At 46.4% G+C, this 17404-nt stretch overlaps 1 protein-coding gene across 1 annotated transcript in view; it reads right to left on the reverse strand.

The window, feature by feature from the left end:
- Positions 1 to 12819, reverse strand: part of Arsb (arylsulfatase B) — a 170335-nt gene extending 157516 nt beyond the window's left edge. The window contains exon 1 of the mRNA XM_052743557.1: positions 12105 to 12819. Coding sequence (XP_052599517.1) covers positions 12105 to 12422 — 318 coding nt within the window. The 5' untranslated portion in view covers positions 12423 to 12819. The remainder of the gene's footprint in view (positions 1 to 12104) is intronic.
- Between the last annotated feature and the right edge of the window lie 4585 nt (positions 12820 to 17404).

Below are 17404 nucleotides of genomic sequence, written 5' to 3' on the forward strand. Positions count from 1 at the left end.
GAGGTCAGTCAATGGGGAATCATGACCAAAGAGAAGGGTGACAGGAGAGAGTGGGCAGTCTTGGGTCAAGTCTCAGGTGGCCACCTGCGCCTCTGTACTGAAGGTCACGCTGAAGGCAGCTCCCCCATACGCACCCCTCCCCCAGGTCACATCAGCCCTTCCTTTCCTCCTTACTAGGAGTGGTAACAGCTTCACTGATTCTCTCCGCTACACTTTCTGCCCGCTCCCACATTCACATCTTCTGAAATACAGTCACTTTGCAGAGAAACTCTCCCTAATGTACTCTCATTTGAATATGCCATCTCTTCTCTGATGCAATCCTGAATGCTAAAGATTTTATAATTTCTAGGGAAAGGTAGTTGTCACTCTGCACTCACATTCTCACACACACATGTGAACACACACACACATGCACATGTATACAAGCATGTTCACACACACAAAGAAGGATTCTTTCCATTGCTAACACTACAAGCTTACTAAACAGAAAACTGAGCCAAGGCTCAAACACTTCATAACATATACTAATAACATATCACCCGAGCAGGATGTAAAAGCAGTATTTTATGGAACCCAAGAGCATCAGTGGATATAAACGTGCAAAAGCGCACATGGAAAGCCCATCGATCACACACAGAGAATTACCTCTGATCACTAAGAAAACACTGGCAAGAGGCGCTCTGCAGTTTGGTTTTCCTGTGCCTGAGGCAGCAAGCCAGGCGGGTCAGCTGTGACCTGTCTCCCTTCCCTGCGATCATACAGAACGGGGAATGTGTTCTCTTCAGTTCCTGAGAATTTATTTGACCGAGCGTTTTTACGGCATTATTGGGAAGCAGGAGTCAAACTCTGGAGGACAGCCAGAAACGTGTTTTTGGTCTGTTCAAAACCCTATTTCAAGTCAGGAAGCTATAATGTGCGGAGACGCAGGTAAACAGGCAAGTGCTAAGGCTTGGGCCGCGGCAGCACAGCTCTGGGGCTACCCCACAATGCCTGGGGCAGGCTGTCTCGGGGTATAAATGTGAGTCACAGAAAGAAGGGCAGCTATCTAAACCCAAGAAAATCTCCAGGTCCATTCCAAAACTCATCCTCAACATCCAGAGAGAGGTGTGACTAAAAAAAGGCACAGCTGTAACATAGGGAAGCCCACGGGTGCTACCACTCACTGCCTTGTGTGACTAGCTCTTCTTCATGAAAACAGATCCCCCTACAAAACCCCCCCCTCCAAAGACTACACTGGACCATCGAGGATCTGCCTCACTGATACCAAAGGTTTGCAGACCCCAGGGAGGGCCTTGCTTTCCACAGATAACTGACAAGAAACCTTTAGTCTTTTTTTCCAGAGACCTAGGAGGTGCTTGCTCAGTTTAAAGGAGAAAAACCAAACCAAACCACCCTCCTGCTCTGGGTCTTAGGTCAGAACTTCATCCTCCTTCTGAGGCCCATGCGGTCTACTGATTAACTATGGCGTCTGTGCTGGATGGCTTTTTGTCAAGTTGACACAAGCTAAAGTCATCCTGAGAGGAGGGAACCACAACTGAGAAAATGCTTCCGTAAGATCAGACTGTAGGCAGGCCTGTAAGACACTTCCTTAATGAGTGATTGATGGGGAGGGCCCAGCCCATGGTGGGTGGTGCCATCCCTAGACTGGTGGTCCTGGATTCTATAAGAAAGCAGGTTGAGCAACCATGAGCATCAAGCCCAGTAAGCAGCACCCCCTCCATGGCCTCTGCATCAGCTCCTGCCTCCAGGTTCCTGCCCTGTTTGAGTTCCTGTCCTGACTTCCTTCAATAATGAACAGAGATATGGAAGTGTAAGTCAAATAAACCCTTTCCTCCCCAACTTGCTTTTGGTCATGGTGTTTCTTTTGCAGCAACAGAACCCCTGACTACACAGTATCTCAGAGTCCAGGACGTCAGCCACCTTAAGAAACTGTACCAGGGGCTCAAGGAACCACTGTAACATACTCGGCAGTGAATGCCATTTCTCCCCCACCCTCAACAGTGGTGGGATAACACCGGGTGGAGCAGAGGGGAAGTGTCCGTCTGTCTATCAGCCCTATACAAGTTGAACGCAGAGCCTCCATAGACCCGGCTGTTTGTGAAATACCACCTCTAAGGCACTTGAGAATTCAGAAAAGTGAGCAGGCCTGCCCCTCTACCTTATACACCATGGGAGCCTGAAGGGAGGGGTGGGGGTGGGCGGGTCTGGAACAGAAGACAGGCACGGGACATGACAGTGGCCAGCAGGGGTTCAGAACTCTCAGCCTGTGCTTTCGCCAGTTTCCCGGAGGTTTTAATCATGGTCAGGAAACACTTGTACCACCCTACAGTTCATTCCTGGAGATGGCCACAGAACAAACGGAGAGTGGGAAATCCGCTCCCTCCCCCTTGGCCTTCTGACTGTCAGCTGCCCAGGGTGCTGAAGCCAAGAGCTACAGAACACACATTATGTCTTGGAGCCTGGCTTGGCCATCTGGCCTGGCCCCGCCGTGCTCCGGCTTCGGAACTGGCCCACCACCGCTGACGGCTTTAAGGGCCTCTTTAGTTTGGGGGTGATCAGTGAAGCGCGCCCGGCTCTGACTGAACCACAGAGCGATGTGGTGTGTCAAAAGAACACACAGGGCAGAAATGGTTTCCATGGACGTCCTGTTTAATTATGAATCCAACAGGAGTTTACTAAGGGGGAAAAATATAAAGAAATCTGAACACAGGAATTTTAGGAAAGTGATATGATTAAGGAAGCCAAATCAGGAATGATGATCATGACCCGGAAGCAACAGTGTATGCACAGATTTTTTTTTCAGTTAGAAATTGTTTATGACATTTATTTATGTGTGTGTATGGGTATAGATGGGTATGTGTGGGTGCATGTAGGATGCTTGTGTGCGGGCATGTGGTGCACCAATCTCACAGAGGCGGAGATCAGAGCCTGCAGAAGCTGGTGCTCTCCTCTTCCCAACACGTGGACCCCAAGGGTTGAGCTCAGGTCAGCAGGCTTGGCGGCAAGCCGGCGCCCTTACCTGCGAAGCCATTCACGGTCCTCAGAGTGACTATTCAAATGACCAACCACCCAGGTCAATCAACTCCAAAAATGCCCCAAGTCAACTGACCACATCCCAGTCAACTCCAAACGGATGCCCTTACTTCTGGTTTCCAGTATCTTGGGAGGTAAGTTAAACACCCCCATCAGAGCGAGTCGCCCCTGGGTTCCTTGTATTGGAGTCACAGGCTTGACTGCTGGCCCTCTTGCTGGCTGACATAAAGCTGATGCATCCTTTGTTTCCCCCTCAAATGAGCACAGGTCTTTTAAAAAAAGCACTGGCAACATGATGGCCCCCTGGCTGCACAGCACTCTCGTCTCTGCCTCCTTGCACACTATGGCCGGCCAGACGATCTCATGATGGCCCCCTGGCTGCACGCCGCTCTCGTCTCTGCCTCCTTGCACACTTTGGCCAGACGATCCTATGACCCTTCTGAGTAGCACTACATGTCTTGTCCAAATCCCCCCTCCCAATTTTCCTAGCTCCTCCTCTCATCTGTTTAATCCAGTTCAATGGCTGGAACCCATCAAGGCTCCTGGGGACCAGGCCAGACCCAGAGGACAAGCAGGGACAGCAGCTAGTGAGGCCATGCTTCCATGGACTTCCATGTTACCAAGCCCTCCTCCTCTGTAAGCGTGCCCTGCAGTCTTGAGGCAAACTTGAAGCAAAAGTCAGGAATCACCTGCCCCGCATCTGCACAGCCTCTTCCCCGTATTTCCTGTTCAAGGTTCCGCTTCGGGGGTGAGGAAAAAGCCCTGAGAGTGTCTTGACTATTTATCAATATGATTAAGAAAAATGTGGCGGAGGTCCCTGAGGAAAGCGCCAGTGTCATCTTTCACTGTCGGTCTTCTCTGCCAAGGCTTAGAGAATTCTGGTGTGGAGTGACCTCCTCGGTCCCCAGGGGAAAGAACAAGTTGAGTTACTAAAAAGAGTTACTTCGTGTTTTCACTGAGACCTGCCATTTTTGTTACCCTGTAATCTTTTCTTCCTTTCTTCCTTCGTGTGTGTGTGTGTGTGTGTGTGTGTGTGTGTGTGTGTGTGTGTGTGTGTAGGGGGTCTAATTACCCAGGCCTAGGGTAGACCAGGCTGGCCTCCAACTCACAGAGATCTTCCCAAGTGCTGGGATTAAAGGTGTGCACCACCTTGCCTACCCCTTTCAAAAATTCCTTTAAAAACAAGCAGGCTCTCATTACCACTGGGCTACATTTCAAGTCCTTGTCTGTTGTTTGTTTGAGACAAGTCTTGCTTTGTAGCCCAGGCTAGCCTTGCATTCTCTATGTACTTGAGTCTAGCCTCAAACTCCTAGTCCTTCTGCCTCAGCCTTCCAAGGCTGGGATTCCAGGCCTGTGGCCTCCACCCAGCTCAGGCCTAGGACTTGAACTATGAAGGAGCTCCTTCTTGTTCCGGTGCACAGCACACGCATGCTTAGATATCTCACTGAGTGCTTCTCTACACCAGAGAGAACCAAAGTCAATCTAACAGAGGAGTCGGGCCTCGGAACAATGACCGTTAACACTTGGACTAGAGGGCTGAGCGGTAGCTCAGGGGTTAAAAGCACTCGAAGCTCTTACAGAGGACCTGAATTCACTTCCCAGCACCCATGTGGTGGCTCACATCATCTGTAACTCCAGTTCCAAGGATCTGATGCCCTCTTCTTACTTCTAAGGGTACCACAGTACCAGACAGACATGTGGTGCACATACCCAGGCAAAATATTCATACACATAAATGTAGACTCGTTTTATTGGAGCCTGGATAGATGGCTCAGGGGTTAAAAGCACTGACTGCTCATTCAAAGAACCCAGGTTCAATTCCTACATGGTGGCTCACAACTATCTGTAACTATAGTTCCAGGGGATCTGATGCCCTTTTCTGGCCTCGATGGGCACCAGGCATAGACACAGCACACAACATACATGCAGGCAAAACTCCCATACATGTGAAAAATAAAATTTAAATTAAAAAATGTTTACACTGGGAATGTAGACATACAATGAATATTGTATAGTTAATCAAGTCAACTTGTTAGAACTTGAAAATTTAGCATTTTCAAGGTCTCTGTTTGAACTAAAAACAGTATAGAAATGCTACTAGGAAAGATGAAAAGTTTGAGCTGAGGACAAATGAATATAAAATCATTTTCCCTGTAGGCATCATCAAGAAACTAGTAAACAGGGATGGCCAAACGAAAGACATGTGGGAGACAGAAAACAACAACAACAACAAAAAAAACCAACCCAGCTTTTCCATTAGAAGCTTCTGGATGCATTTCCTAGAAGCAATTTTAAAATTAAGAATGTCAAACTGGGCATGGCAGTACAGCCGTTAATCCCAGCACTTGGAGACAGAGGCAAGTGAATCTCTGTGAGTTATAGGCCAGCCAAGGTGAGACCCTGTCTCAAAAAAAAAAAGTAAAAGAATGCCTATTGATTATAGATCTTTAAAATATACTTGTGTAAAATGCTGTTAGACTGGACACATTCTTTAGGATATAATAATATTAAGTGTAATATTACTGTGGAAATAGCAACAACCAGAGCTGAAGGCTTAACATTTTCATCTTGAACAGGAAGCATTAGGTCCAGGGAAACCCAGCCTTCCTCTGAGCTCCCAGCATGCTTCTGGCCCTTCATTCCCTCAGCGCCCACCACCATCGCCTTGTGGATTCTTAGGGCAAGCTGAATCCAGCCTCAGGGGCTCAGTCCTCTTGTTCTTTCCATGGCTGGTTAAAGCCTTTGCAGGATCTTGCCACGGCTGACTGTGACATTCAGGCCTCTGTCAATCCTGCCTCCTTGGGGATGTTCTCAGGGTCCCTACCACTTTATTCATTTTCGACTCTTTAAATTTACCTTCCTTACTTGTTCGTTTATATTCACCTAGTTCACTCCCCTTTCGATCACTCCTTCCCTTCACCTCAACCACATTACAAGCACCCGAGGATCCTGCAGTCTAATACAGTGCCTGGCACAGAAAATTGCTCCACAAACACCTGCCAACCACCTGTTAAACAAAGAAATGAATAAACATCACACTTCATGGTGATGGACTACAAGTCTGAACAAGAAACAGATCTATTCAGCATACGCCAAAGGTTCTAGCCTGAGCAATTAGGCAAAGAAATATAACGAAAGACACCCAACAAGCAAGAAAAGTGCTAATTCAGAAAACCTTGAGATCGCACACGCACACACACATACACGCACACACGCACGCACACACGCAGGTGCACACACATATGTACAAACCCTAGTAAGTCTCACAAGGATGGCTAATGTGTGTGTGTGTGTATATATGTGTGTGTGTGTGTGTGTGTGTATCAGTTGTATTTCTATATAATAGCACTAAACATCTGAAAATGAAATTAAGAAAGCAATCCCAATCACAATGGCAGAGAATGAAATATTTAGAAATCATTTTTACCAACAAGCTACAAAATCTGTATCTGAAAACTACAAACTACTGCTGAGAGGCATTAAAGAATACTTGAAATACCAGAAAGACGGCTCGATTCCAGGATTGGAAGATTCCTGTTGTCAAGGCTGGAATACTTTTAAGTGGTTCTGCAGACCAGTGCCATCTGGTCAAAATTCTGTGTGTCTCCATCCCACCCCCAAAGTAGACAAGTCGATCCTAACGTCCATGTAAAAATCAAGGGGGCTCACAATCATTAAAACAATCTTGCAGGGAAGGAAAGGGGGTCAAAATTCACACTTCCATATTCTGGAACCTGGTATACGCAGCTACGGTGTCTGTCATTCTAACATCATGATAAACATAGATTAAAAAAAAAAAAACCTGAGAGTCTGTGGTCAGTGGACTGATGCTGATTGGGAGTGAGAAGATAAAGGAGGAAAGAGCAGTCTTTTCAGCTAAGAACTAGACCACACACATCTACACAAATTAGCTCAGAATAAATACGGAACTCAGTGTAAGGGTAAAAGCCATAAAACTCCTGGAAGAAAACCTAGAGGACTAATACAAGCAAAATTGGGCAATGATTTTTACATGTAATACCAAAAGCATAAGCTACCAAAAAAATAATTATATGACATCAAAATCGAAAGCTTGTTGTGTACCAAAGGACACTATCAACAAAGTAACAATCATCTGATTATCCAAAACACATAAAGAGCAAGAGCCAACATTAAAGAGACACATAATCCAATTAAAATTGGGCAAAAGAGGCTAAAGAGATGTCCCAGCGATTAAGAGCACTGATTGCTCTTGCAGAGAACCTGGGTTTTGTTCCCAGTGCCCACATGGCAGCTCACAACCATCTGTAACTCCAGTTCCAGGAGATTCAGTGCCCTCTTCTGGCCTCCACAGGTACTGTACTCCTGTACAGATATGCATACACAGACACACATAATTAAGAATAAAAATGAGATTTTTTTTAAAGTTCAAGTTTATAATATTTATCAAAATTACAAATGATCGTTACATTTAAAGACAGAAAATTTATTTTTGAGAAATTGTCCTACAAATATGTTTCAAATGAGGAAAAGGACATGTGTACAAGATACTGATTTCATCTTCTTTGACATAGCAAAAGCTGGAAATTATGTTTATATCCATTATTATGTGACTGGCTAAAATGTTCTGTTCATGTAACAAAATAATGTGCAGACATAAATGAGGATGCTATTTACTTAACAATACGAATGATATCAAATGTTTAGTAAAATTAAACCTGGGTACAAAGGTGTGAAGAGAATGTTACCATTCAAATAAAAAGAATGGAATATCTACTTGTGCATCTGCTTGGATAGTCATGAGGAACTTCTGGAAGGATCTTGTCATTCACAGCTCATCACTTCTCATATACTTCCCTATGAACACGGGAACTGAATGCCTAAGTGTGGGGGAGGTTGGGGTAGAGGAAATTTTTCAATGTAAGCCCTTTTGGTAAGCTTTGACGGTTTTAAATGGTTTTATTTGACAGGTTCATGTATTTACAGAACAGATTTTAACTGTTTTCATACCTCATCCCCCCACCCAGTCTCCACTGGAGCACTTCTCATCTCATGACTTCTTTCTGTGTGTGACCCTCTGAGTTTAATTAGTTTCTTGCCTGAGTATGGGATGGGAAGATTTTACTGAACAAGGACAACTTATCAGGGACTATACCACAAAGCTTCCCTCCCCTAGAATTTGGGTTTTTACACCCTATGTGTTTTCTACTTAAAAATAAAATGCATAGACGGATTTTAAAGATAATGAATAGAGGTCATGGGGAGAACATCTGCCTGGCTGTACAGAGACTAAATTCTAAATCTTACATTTACCATTAACTACTAGGCAAGGGTCGTCTCCTCTCACACAGTGTGTAAGGCAGGGCTAGCTAAGGGTCGTTTCCTCCGTGCAGTGTGTAAGGCAGGACTAGGCAAGGGTCATCTCCTCCTGTGCAGTGTGTAAGGCAGGGCTAGGCAAGGGTCGTCTGCCCCTACCCAAGAGAGGTTGGTGGGTATGATAATGTGCACTTTCTCTGGGAACACAAAAGCATCAGGGTCAAAGAAATGCAAGGCCAGACCAAGCATCAGAGTTTAGCCCAGGTCCTGTATCTTGTTGTGAGGAACTGAGTCTAGCAAGGTCATAACTGGACACAGCCAAGACGGAAACCTACCTCTCACCTTTCCTAACCATTCTCTTTACTCATCACTTTCAAAAGTAAAAAACCACACACACACACACACAATCCCAAAGCTCACGAGAGCTAAGTTCGGCTAGTCTAGGCTTCTCCTCCGATTTTCAAATGTGAAGGTTCCCTAAACATTAACTCTCAACATTAGTAGGATGGACGCCCTAGTTTCAATGCTATCGCTGTGATTAAAAAAAAAAAAAAAATACCCCGACCAAAAGCAACTTAGAGGAGAAAGGGTTGTTTTAGCTTGAGATTGCAAGGTACAGTCCGTCGTGACAGGGATGTCACGGCAGGAACGTAAGCGAACCCGTCACGGCACACCCACAGTCAAGAGCAGAGAGAGATGCCGGCATGCCTACTCAGTTCACTTTCCCCACCCCATCCGTCCAAGACCCGAACTCACAGAATGCCGCCCACCAGCTGTGGTCCAGGGAGCATCATGTAGAGACAACAGGTAAAGCCACGGAACACGGGGCGACATATAGATTAACAAAAATAGGCTTAGTATAAGAGTAAGAGCTAGACAATGGTAGGCCTGAGCTAATGGCCGAGCAGTTTAAATAATACAAGAGTTGGTGTGTTTATTTTATAAGTGGGCTCCGGGACTGGCAGGGCTTGGCGGGCGCTGGAGAGAAACTCTGCAGCTACAGTGTAGACCAGTCTAGCTGGTCCAGGAGCTTCCAGGGATCCACCTGACCCACCTCCCATCTTGCCAGTACTGTGATTAAAGACACATACCACCAGCCTGACCTTTTATGTGGATTCTGGGGATCTGAACTCAGGTTCTCACGCTTGTGAGGTGAGTCCTCTGCTCCCAAGTTATTCCCCAAGCCCGACATGTCTTACCTTCTTCCAGCCTCAGTTTACAAATCCTTGTTATAAAACAGCTATGCTAATACAACAGGACTTTTAAAAATGTAAAACCACCGCTGTTCAGTATAAATATAACATCAGGACAGAGGAACTAGAGGTCAATGTCAAAGAATCATGCTGACATTGTGGAGAAAAACATTTGAGTGTTCCATAGCCACTGCTACGTCACTATGACGCCATGAAATATAAAGAGGTTGCTATGTGAAAAAATCTAGTTGACTATTGAGAAGGTACAGAAAATATTTTATTATAGTTCTGACAATGATTCTAAACAAGGAGTGTCATCGGTTTTGAATTATTTAAGTATAAAAAAATCATTGTTTTAATTAGCTTTGAAGGATATGAGAAAGGTGTCCAGAATGTACCAAAATGTAGTATTTGAAAGCAATGATCGTTCTTAGACTCCAGTAAAAGAATATCACTAAACCAAAATAATCTTTAACAGGAACTTGTGAACCCTGTGACAGACTATACTGGTTAAAAAAAAATTAAAAAAAAATAGATGAGTCAGCTCCCTTGAGACGCCTCTGGTGTTCTGAAGAACACAGCTTCTCCTTTTCCTTCACTTATTAACCAGAGATTTGCTCCCAGTACCCAAGTACTTTTCAAGGGTCTGGTGGGTGCAGCATGTTAGGGGGTGGAAGTGGGTGGAAGTAATCAATTCTGAGTGAGGTTCGAGGTGCACTATTTTGCTTTCCTGTTCAGGTCTGTTACGAGGATGTTGCATAAATGAACAGCCCCTCCATTATTCTGCAATGTGAGTTCAGTTCTCTCTCTTCAGAGCAAACTCAGAAGCACCCTCCCCTACTGCTGAGGAGTAGCGTGCCAGGAGACTCCTACTGTGTACTGAGAGACCTTTGCCTTGGCCCGGGGACTACTGATTACACCTAGCAGCCTGGTAGATTCCCTGGAATGCCCTTCCTGCTGGTAGGGAAGCAAACCGGGCTTTAGCTCCCTAGTAAACTCTGGCTGTGGATGTATCTGAGTCCCTCAGAAACATATCGGCTCTCTTCAGTCTTCAGGCCACTGCTGAAATCTTTATCTCCGTCTTAGAACGTGAGGCTAGTGTTGATCTGAAAGGTTTTGGGAACACATGTGTAGGAGGACAATGAGTTCAAGATGCTTGAATAAACAGTGTGCTTATAAATCCATTACACGGTGGATTACGTCATACTTACATTTACTGCTAATCCATTTTTCCTCAAATATCTGCTATGTGACATGTTTGGCTGACTGGTTCTGGATATCCACACTGGCGCCATGTTGTCTAAATCTTTGCAAGAAGAAAGGCCAGAAGATTGTGTGTATAGAAAGAGATAAAGGGGGGATGGATGGATGAATAGATGGATGGGTAAATAGAGATACAGAGAGAGAGCACCAGTATTCAGTAACAACCACTACAAATTATTATATCTAATTTGGTCATCATCACACCAGGATCTTGTAAATTCATCAACCTCGGTCAGAATGGAGAGGGAGGTGGTAATTTCACAGGTCTGAGGTGACTGGTGGATTCAGGAAACTAAGGATTACAATTTAGTAGCTATAGGACTCCTCAGCTGACATCCAATTTAGGCAAGCTATCTCCTCACCTGTGAAGGAGATTCACAGCACCTTCCTCATGGGGGTGTTTTTTAAAATTAAGTCTAAAGACAATCAAACACTACAGAAATGTTCTTACTGTTTTTAGTCATCTACCATACACGTAGTCTGTGGGTAAATACATTAGCTGCAGACACTTCTCTCAAGGACAGTGAGGATGCTCATACAGGCTGGATTTACCCTCGGATGTAGAAGGAGTATCAGCACCCTGTGTTTTATTCTAGGGGTGTGGGGAATCTAGAAATGACTTTCCATTGTTGGTCATGTACAGCGGAGGACCTGGGGGGCCAGCGCTGGAGTCTCCAGGTGGTTGACACATGGATAGGTACAGGCAAGCAGGTAACTTACTAAAGGAAAGACAGATACAGGGGAGCTGGGGTGTGCCTTATCTCACCTGGGGCCGGGGCCCCAAGGCACAAGAGGGACTGGGGGTAAAGGTTAAGACTTGTCACGGTACCCCTCACTCTCATACACTGCGGGCTTCTCTGATCATGCTCCCCTTGTCAACAATCCCAGTCTCTTTAGTGTTTCCAAGTTAATCTCCGAAAGTCCCATCGACACGGTTTTCTATTTTCCTGTCCCAGTGGGTCACTCCGGACCTAGGACCACTGAGCACACCAGTGACCAGGATCCGTCCCACTCACTTTAATTCCACTCTGGAGCTCCTTGGGCCTCCCGCTCCTCCATCCTTCCTCCTCGGGACCCCATCCTCTACCCTTGTCCTTGGGGGTTCAAAGGCACAGCACCTCGAGCTCCCAGAAACCTCCACTCCTCAGACCTTGAGAAACCGAAAGCCACTTCAGCAATGGGCCACCAAGAGGAGACCGGGCATGCGCAGAGGCCTGGGGCAGCCATGGGCGGCGAGCGCGGTCCCACTGTGTCTGTCCCTGGTGCGAGCGCGCGGGCTCGGGGAGCCACGCGGGTCGGGGGGTGGGGGGCGCCTGGTACCTGATAGCGGCCGGTGAGCAGCTGGCTCCGCGAGGGCGTGCACAGCGGCTGCACGTAGTAGTTGTCCAGGACCACCCCGGAGGCCGCCAGCGCATCCAGGTGCGGCGTGCGGATGACCGAGCCGTGGAAACCCACGTCGTTCCAGCCCAGGTCGTCTGCCAGCACGAAGACCACGTGGGGCGGCTGGGCAGCCCCGGAGGCCCAGCCCGGCGACGGCTGCAATAGCAGCAGCAGCAGCAGGAGCAGCTGCAACTGCAACTGCAGCTGCAGCCCGGGGCCTCGGGCCTGCCTCCCTGTGCATCCTCTCAGCTCGCCCATCCTTCGCAGCCAGCCCAGCCCGAGCTGCTGGCGTCCCGGGACAGAATCGGGAACTGAGTAGCCCGGGGCCCCCAGCAGGATTTCATTCACCTGGGCGGGCCGCGGGCTGGGGAGGGGCCGGCGTCCACGCCCTCCGCCTCCCGGAGGGGTCGGGGGAGGAGCCCGCACAGAGCACGCGTGCAAACTCGGCTGGTGCTTCCAAAGCCCCGACCCTAGGCCTGTTATTTTTCCTAGCCGTGAACTTGAGCTCCGTGCGTTCCAAAGGGTTTTCACATCCCTTAACTGATTAAATCTAGCCGCAACCTTGGCAGCTAAAGACTATAATTAGCGCTCCCTTCACCCCCAGAAGAACCACTTTGTAAAGGGTTCAACTCCTGGCCCCACATTCTCTCTGTCTCCCAGTCTGTGTCTGTGGTCTCTGTCTGTATCTCTGTCTCTCCCTTTTTCTCGTGTGTGTGTGTGTGTGTGTGTGTGTGTGTGTGTGTGTGTGTGTGTGTGTGTGTGTGTGTTATTGTAACTAGTAAGCTGTGTCTAGTTCAAGGCCGTAGCTTGGGGCAGGTGAGAAAATGAGAGAGAACTGTGCAGATGTGTTTCTGATTCATTTATGGAAAGTATGTACCCATGAAGCCACTTCCTTCCCATCAGCAGTGGGCCAAACACACAGTCCGTCTGCACAGGACCTTTTTGATGGTGAAGTTTCATTTCCAAGTTGTTTGGGGTGTGCCCACGGAAGACTGTCTGCTTACTCAATGTCTAGAAAAGAGCGATAACTGTTAGGTGGAGGAGAAAATACCGCACTACCTAGAGAACACACCCTCTCAGGCTGAGGCCAAGTCCAAGGGAGTCCAAGGGAGTTATTTTACGGCTTTAGAAGCTGCAGGTGAATGATAGCCTTGAAAATAATAACTCCTGCTGATGTACTCAAATGGCTTCTATGCAGGTGATTGACAGGTGCTTGTTGTATTGTTCCATATACAGGTTTTAACTTCTTAGCGGTTTCTTCATTAAGTTAAATAAAATCTCATGATATGTTCATTTTTGCAATTGTGTGAGAGTAAAGAATTTTTCCTTTTTTGGAAAATTATCCTTAAACGCATGTTTCCCTCTCCACATACATTTTTTTCCCTTTGAAGTAGATAACTACTTTTCATTTTAGTAAAATATAGCCAGAAAGTTTTAAATTTTAGCATTTTAAAATCCAAAGAGACTATCTTAGAGAGCAGTTTGTTTACCTTTGTGTTGAGGATAGTATAGGAGGAGACAGAAATGTCCACTGTGGTCTTTGCATATTCTTCTACCCCATAATTGTTCTCTAGATCCCTGTCTTTTCTTCCTTCCTTCCTTCCTTCCTTCCTTCCTTCCTTCCTTCCTTCCTTCCTTCTTTCTTTCTTTCTTTCTTTCTTTCTTTCTTTCTTTGAGCCAGGTGCTCACTATGTAGCCCAGGATAGCCTCCTCCAGCTCTCTGCCCTCCTGCTTCTTCATCTAACTACTGAGAGGAACTGGATTTCCAGTCATATGTCACCATCCCAGGCTCTCCCTGCCCTTCTTAGTAAAACTCAAATAGCCTAGCAAACCTTCTTCTAACTACCGCCCCTGAAACTAAATACATGCCCAGACTTCCTGTGTCCACACTTTCAACTAAGCAAGTAGGCCAGTGGCGCCCTGGAAGTGGGCAGCTGGAAGAGACGCTTCTACTTTCCATCTGTGTTCTCATGCATGCTGTGCCCAATGGTTGGTTTTTAAAATCTCTCTCTACAGGTGTTTGTTTGATGCTTCATCAGAACTGACTCGGGCAACAGCTTTGTGCAGGCGTGCAGGAAAGCAATGGGGTGCTTCTTGGTGCCTCGGACAGAGAAGGGCACAGTATTGATTGGATCTCCTATGGGATCACTGTGTTCCTGGCATCCTGTCTGCACTGCAAACTGACCATCCCCCCTTGTAATTACCAAGTAGTCCTCGAATTTTGCTTTTTGCTTTTCTTTTCTTGCTTGAATTGGCTATAATTAGGATGGCTACCAATAGTGACTTCTTAGTTTTCTTTCTGAGTTTCTGAGTTCACTATGTATTTACTTCGCTATGAACTCTTGGGAATCTCATTTTGATTAATATGCCCTAATACTTTAGCATAATTATCTCCTCCATCTCAACCGTCAGAAACGGCGTTATTGGAACAGGGAGTGGCCCCAACTTTTCCAAGGGATGAAGGTTTGAGTGCATTTACACACACACACACACACACACACACACACACACACACACACACACACACAGGTAGCAACCAGGAAGTTAGAGCCGTTTCTTTGTGATTTGATTGGGAGCAGAGTGGGTTGTTTTCAATATCTGGGCATATTGTCTCTGCAGGTGGATCCAGAATGATCAGGCTTGGGGCTAAGCCATTCCTTGTGGCCCGGGGCTGTTGCCTAATACAGCCTGACTCAATTCCTCATGACCTGAGGCCAACATATCCCAGCTCTGGAACAATAAAAAGAAGGAAAAAAAAGTGGTGGGGGGGGTGTAGTTTCAGGGAAGTTGCTTCCTGTTGGAAGGGGGCTACAATCAACATTGGAAGGGGCATGTTGAGGTAGCTTCTGGGTGGGCTGGTAGTTTTCTGCCATGAAGAATTCTGTGACCTTCTGGGGGGGTGAAAGCTTGTAGTGTTTGTTGGAGGGACTTGGTGAGACAGCTGAAAAGGCAGAGACCAAAGAGTAGGGTTAGTAGAATTGTGAGTAGATTGGGCCTGCCAAGGGGCAGGGAGATCCACGGGCCCCAAGCAGTCGGATATCCTTCCAGAAAGTGTCTACCCCTTTCTCTGTTTTTGATTTTTTTTTTCTCCTAATTATTTAGCATTTCCTTGATTCGTTTGCATAAAGACAGCATTCTTCCCCTAGGCAGGCACACATGCCTCCTTGTTCAGCAGTCATCGAGTCGAGACCTGTGTGGCTTTGGAGGACTACGGCAGCCAGGGAGGGAATCTGTTTGATTTTGTAGGGTGACTATGCCTTACTGTACCGAGGTCAGGTCTTCCTTGATATGATTGGTTGATTGATTGGCGGCACGGTACCTGTTGGAACCCCATCACTGCTGAGCCAGAGGCTATGTTGGGTGAGAGCCGTTGGAGGGCTTGTGTGGACCCTTTTATTCAGGCACAGCAAGGAGTCCAATAAGAAAACATTTAAAAGACAGGGTGAAAAACGTAAGGTGGAAGATAAATAAGAACGAAAGGAGTTTTCCAGGGGAGGAGCCAGAGCGGGAAGGAACTGGACGTCCACACACACAGGCGGCGACTTGTGGTTGAACTGTGTGTCTGGTCCTGTGTCTTTGGGCCCCATCTCAAATCAGTTAGGATTTGTTGGTGGAGATGCAGCACTGTCCTCTGAGGAGGGCACATGGCAAAGATCAAGAGCGTTAAGTCAGGAGTCACAGTTATTTCTATGCCTGAATTTTCTGAGTCACCCACAGAAGCCTCAGCGATCTGGTTCTTGTATCCTTTCTTCCTCTCCTTTTTCATCTCTGATTTCATTATTTCTTTACTTTTTGGCACAATGAAATCTCCTTAGACCCATTGTGTATTTCTCCTCCTCTGCTCTGGAATTAGTATTTCTGTAAGGAACTCTGACTCTCCTGGGTAGAAGATGGCCTTTAGGAACCAAAATTGGTGCTGAGGTGTGCTTCCTGGTCCTGTGTTCATTGCTTCTTGACTCTCGGTAGATAGTTGATAGCAACTGATGGTTGTGGAAAGAAGCAGGGTTTCCGGTCAAGAGTCAAAATTACCTTGGGCCATCTTCAGTCTCCCTAATAACCATGTATTACTAATCTCTGAATCTGGCCCAATGCCTTTGCGTCCATTGGGTAAATCTTCTAGAATGTCTTAACTTAGCAGACCACGAGCTTCTACCTAGCCTAAGCTAAGAATGTCAAAAGACCACATCAGAAACCTATAGAAGAGATTTCTCTGCTTGACCATAGCACACCTACCTGATGCTTCCACCAATATGATTGACAAGTCCCTTGGCGTGTAGTTTTCTTTCATTCTGTGACCTCTTCTACAGTGGTACATGTCGTTTGGGGCAACCAGAATCTATGTTCCTGGGCCATTGACAATTCCCACTTAGCTTTGAGTAAACTAGCTTCTATTCACTTTAGAGTGGGAACTGTGATTTGCATCCAACACAAACATAAATCTTCATACACACACCCACAACCTCAATGTATCTGTATGAAGCCATGGGCTCACTGTGGATACCACCAGATCTATTCCCCTCCCCATCCTTAGGTGCGTGGGTTCTAACAGTGTCGTTATCACCAGCTACTAATGAGTACTGAAGACAGTTTGCTCTGCTCTTCCAAAACTAACCATGCCTTTACCAGCAGTGCCACCCTCTGAAATCTACCCAAAGGACTTAGAAATGTAGGTCCACATAAATACCTGTACGCATGCTCTTAGTGTTACCAGTTGGGTTTGGCTATGTGCCATTTGAAACGGCCAGTGATTCATGAACAAAATACTGGAGCAAGAATAAAGATGGCTTTGGAAAGAAGGTGGGAGGCAATTGCCAACAAGGACCGCCTTAAATCCGCCTGGATTTCAAAGTCCTTTAACCCCAGGTATGGAGTCAGGAGGGGCCTTAGGCAGAATTAAGCAGAAACCTGACCCAAAGATTAGAGTGTAAATCACTCAGATTCATGACCTCTAACATTAGTGGTTTGAAGTCAACTACTGCCAGGACTGGAGGCACACACTATGGTCTTGGCACCTGAAAGGCTCTTGTGGGAGGGTCCTGAGCACTTCCTGTAATGTAACCTCAGCACCTGACAGGCTCTTGTGGAAAGGTCATGAGTTTGAAGGCAGGCCGACTGGGCTATAAAATGAAAGCTTGTCTCAAAAAGCAAGGTGATAAACTGTGATACTTCCAGATGATGGAACTACTATTCATACTATATGTAGGAATACTATAGTATTATTCAACACTATAAAAGAAGTC

This window comes from Peromyscus californicus, unplaced genomic scaffold, assembly GCF_007827085.1.
Source record: "Peromyscus californicus insignis strain IS unplaced genomic scaffold, ASM782708v3 Scaffold_18__1_contigs__length_77618521, whole genome shotgun sequence".
Classification (NCBI taxonomy): Eukaryota; Metazoa; Chordata; class Mammalia; order Rodentia; family Cricetidae; genus Peromyscus; species Peromyscus californicus.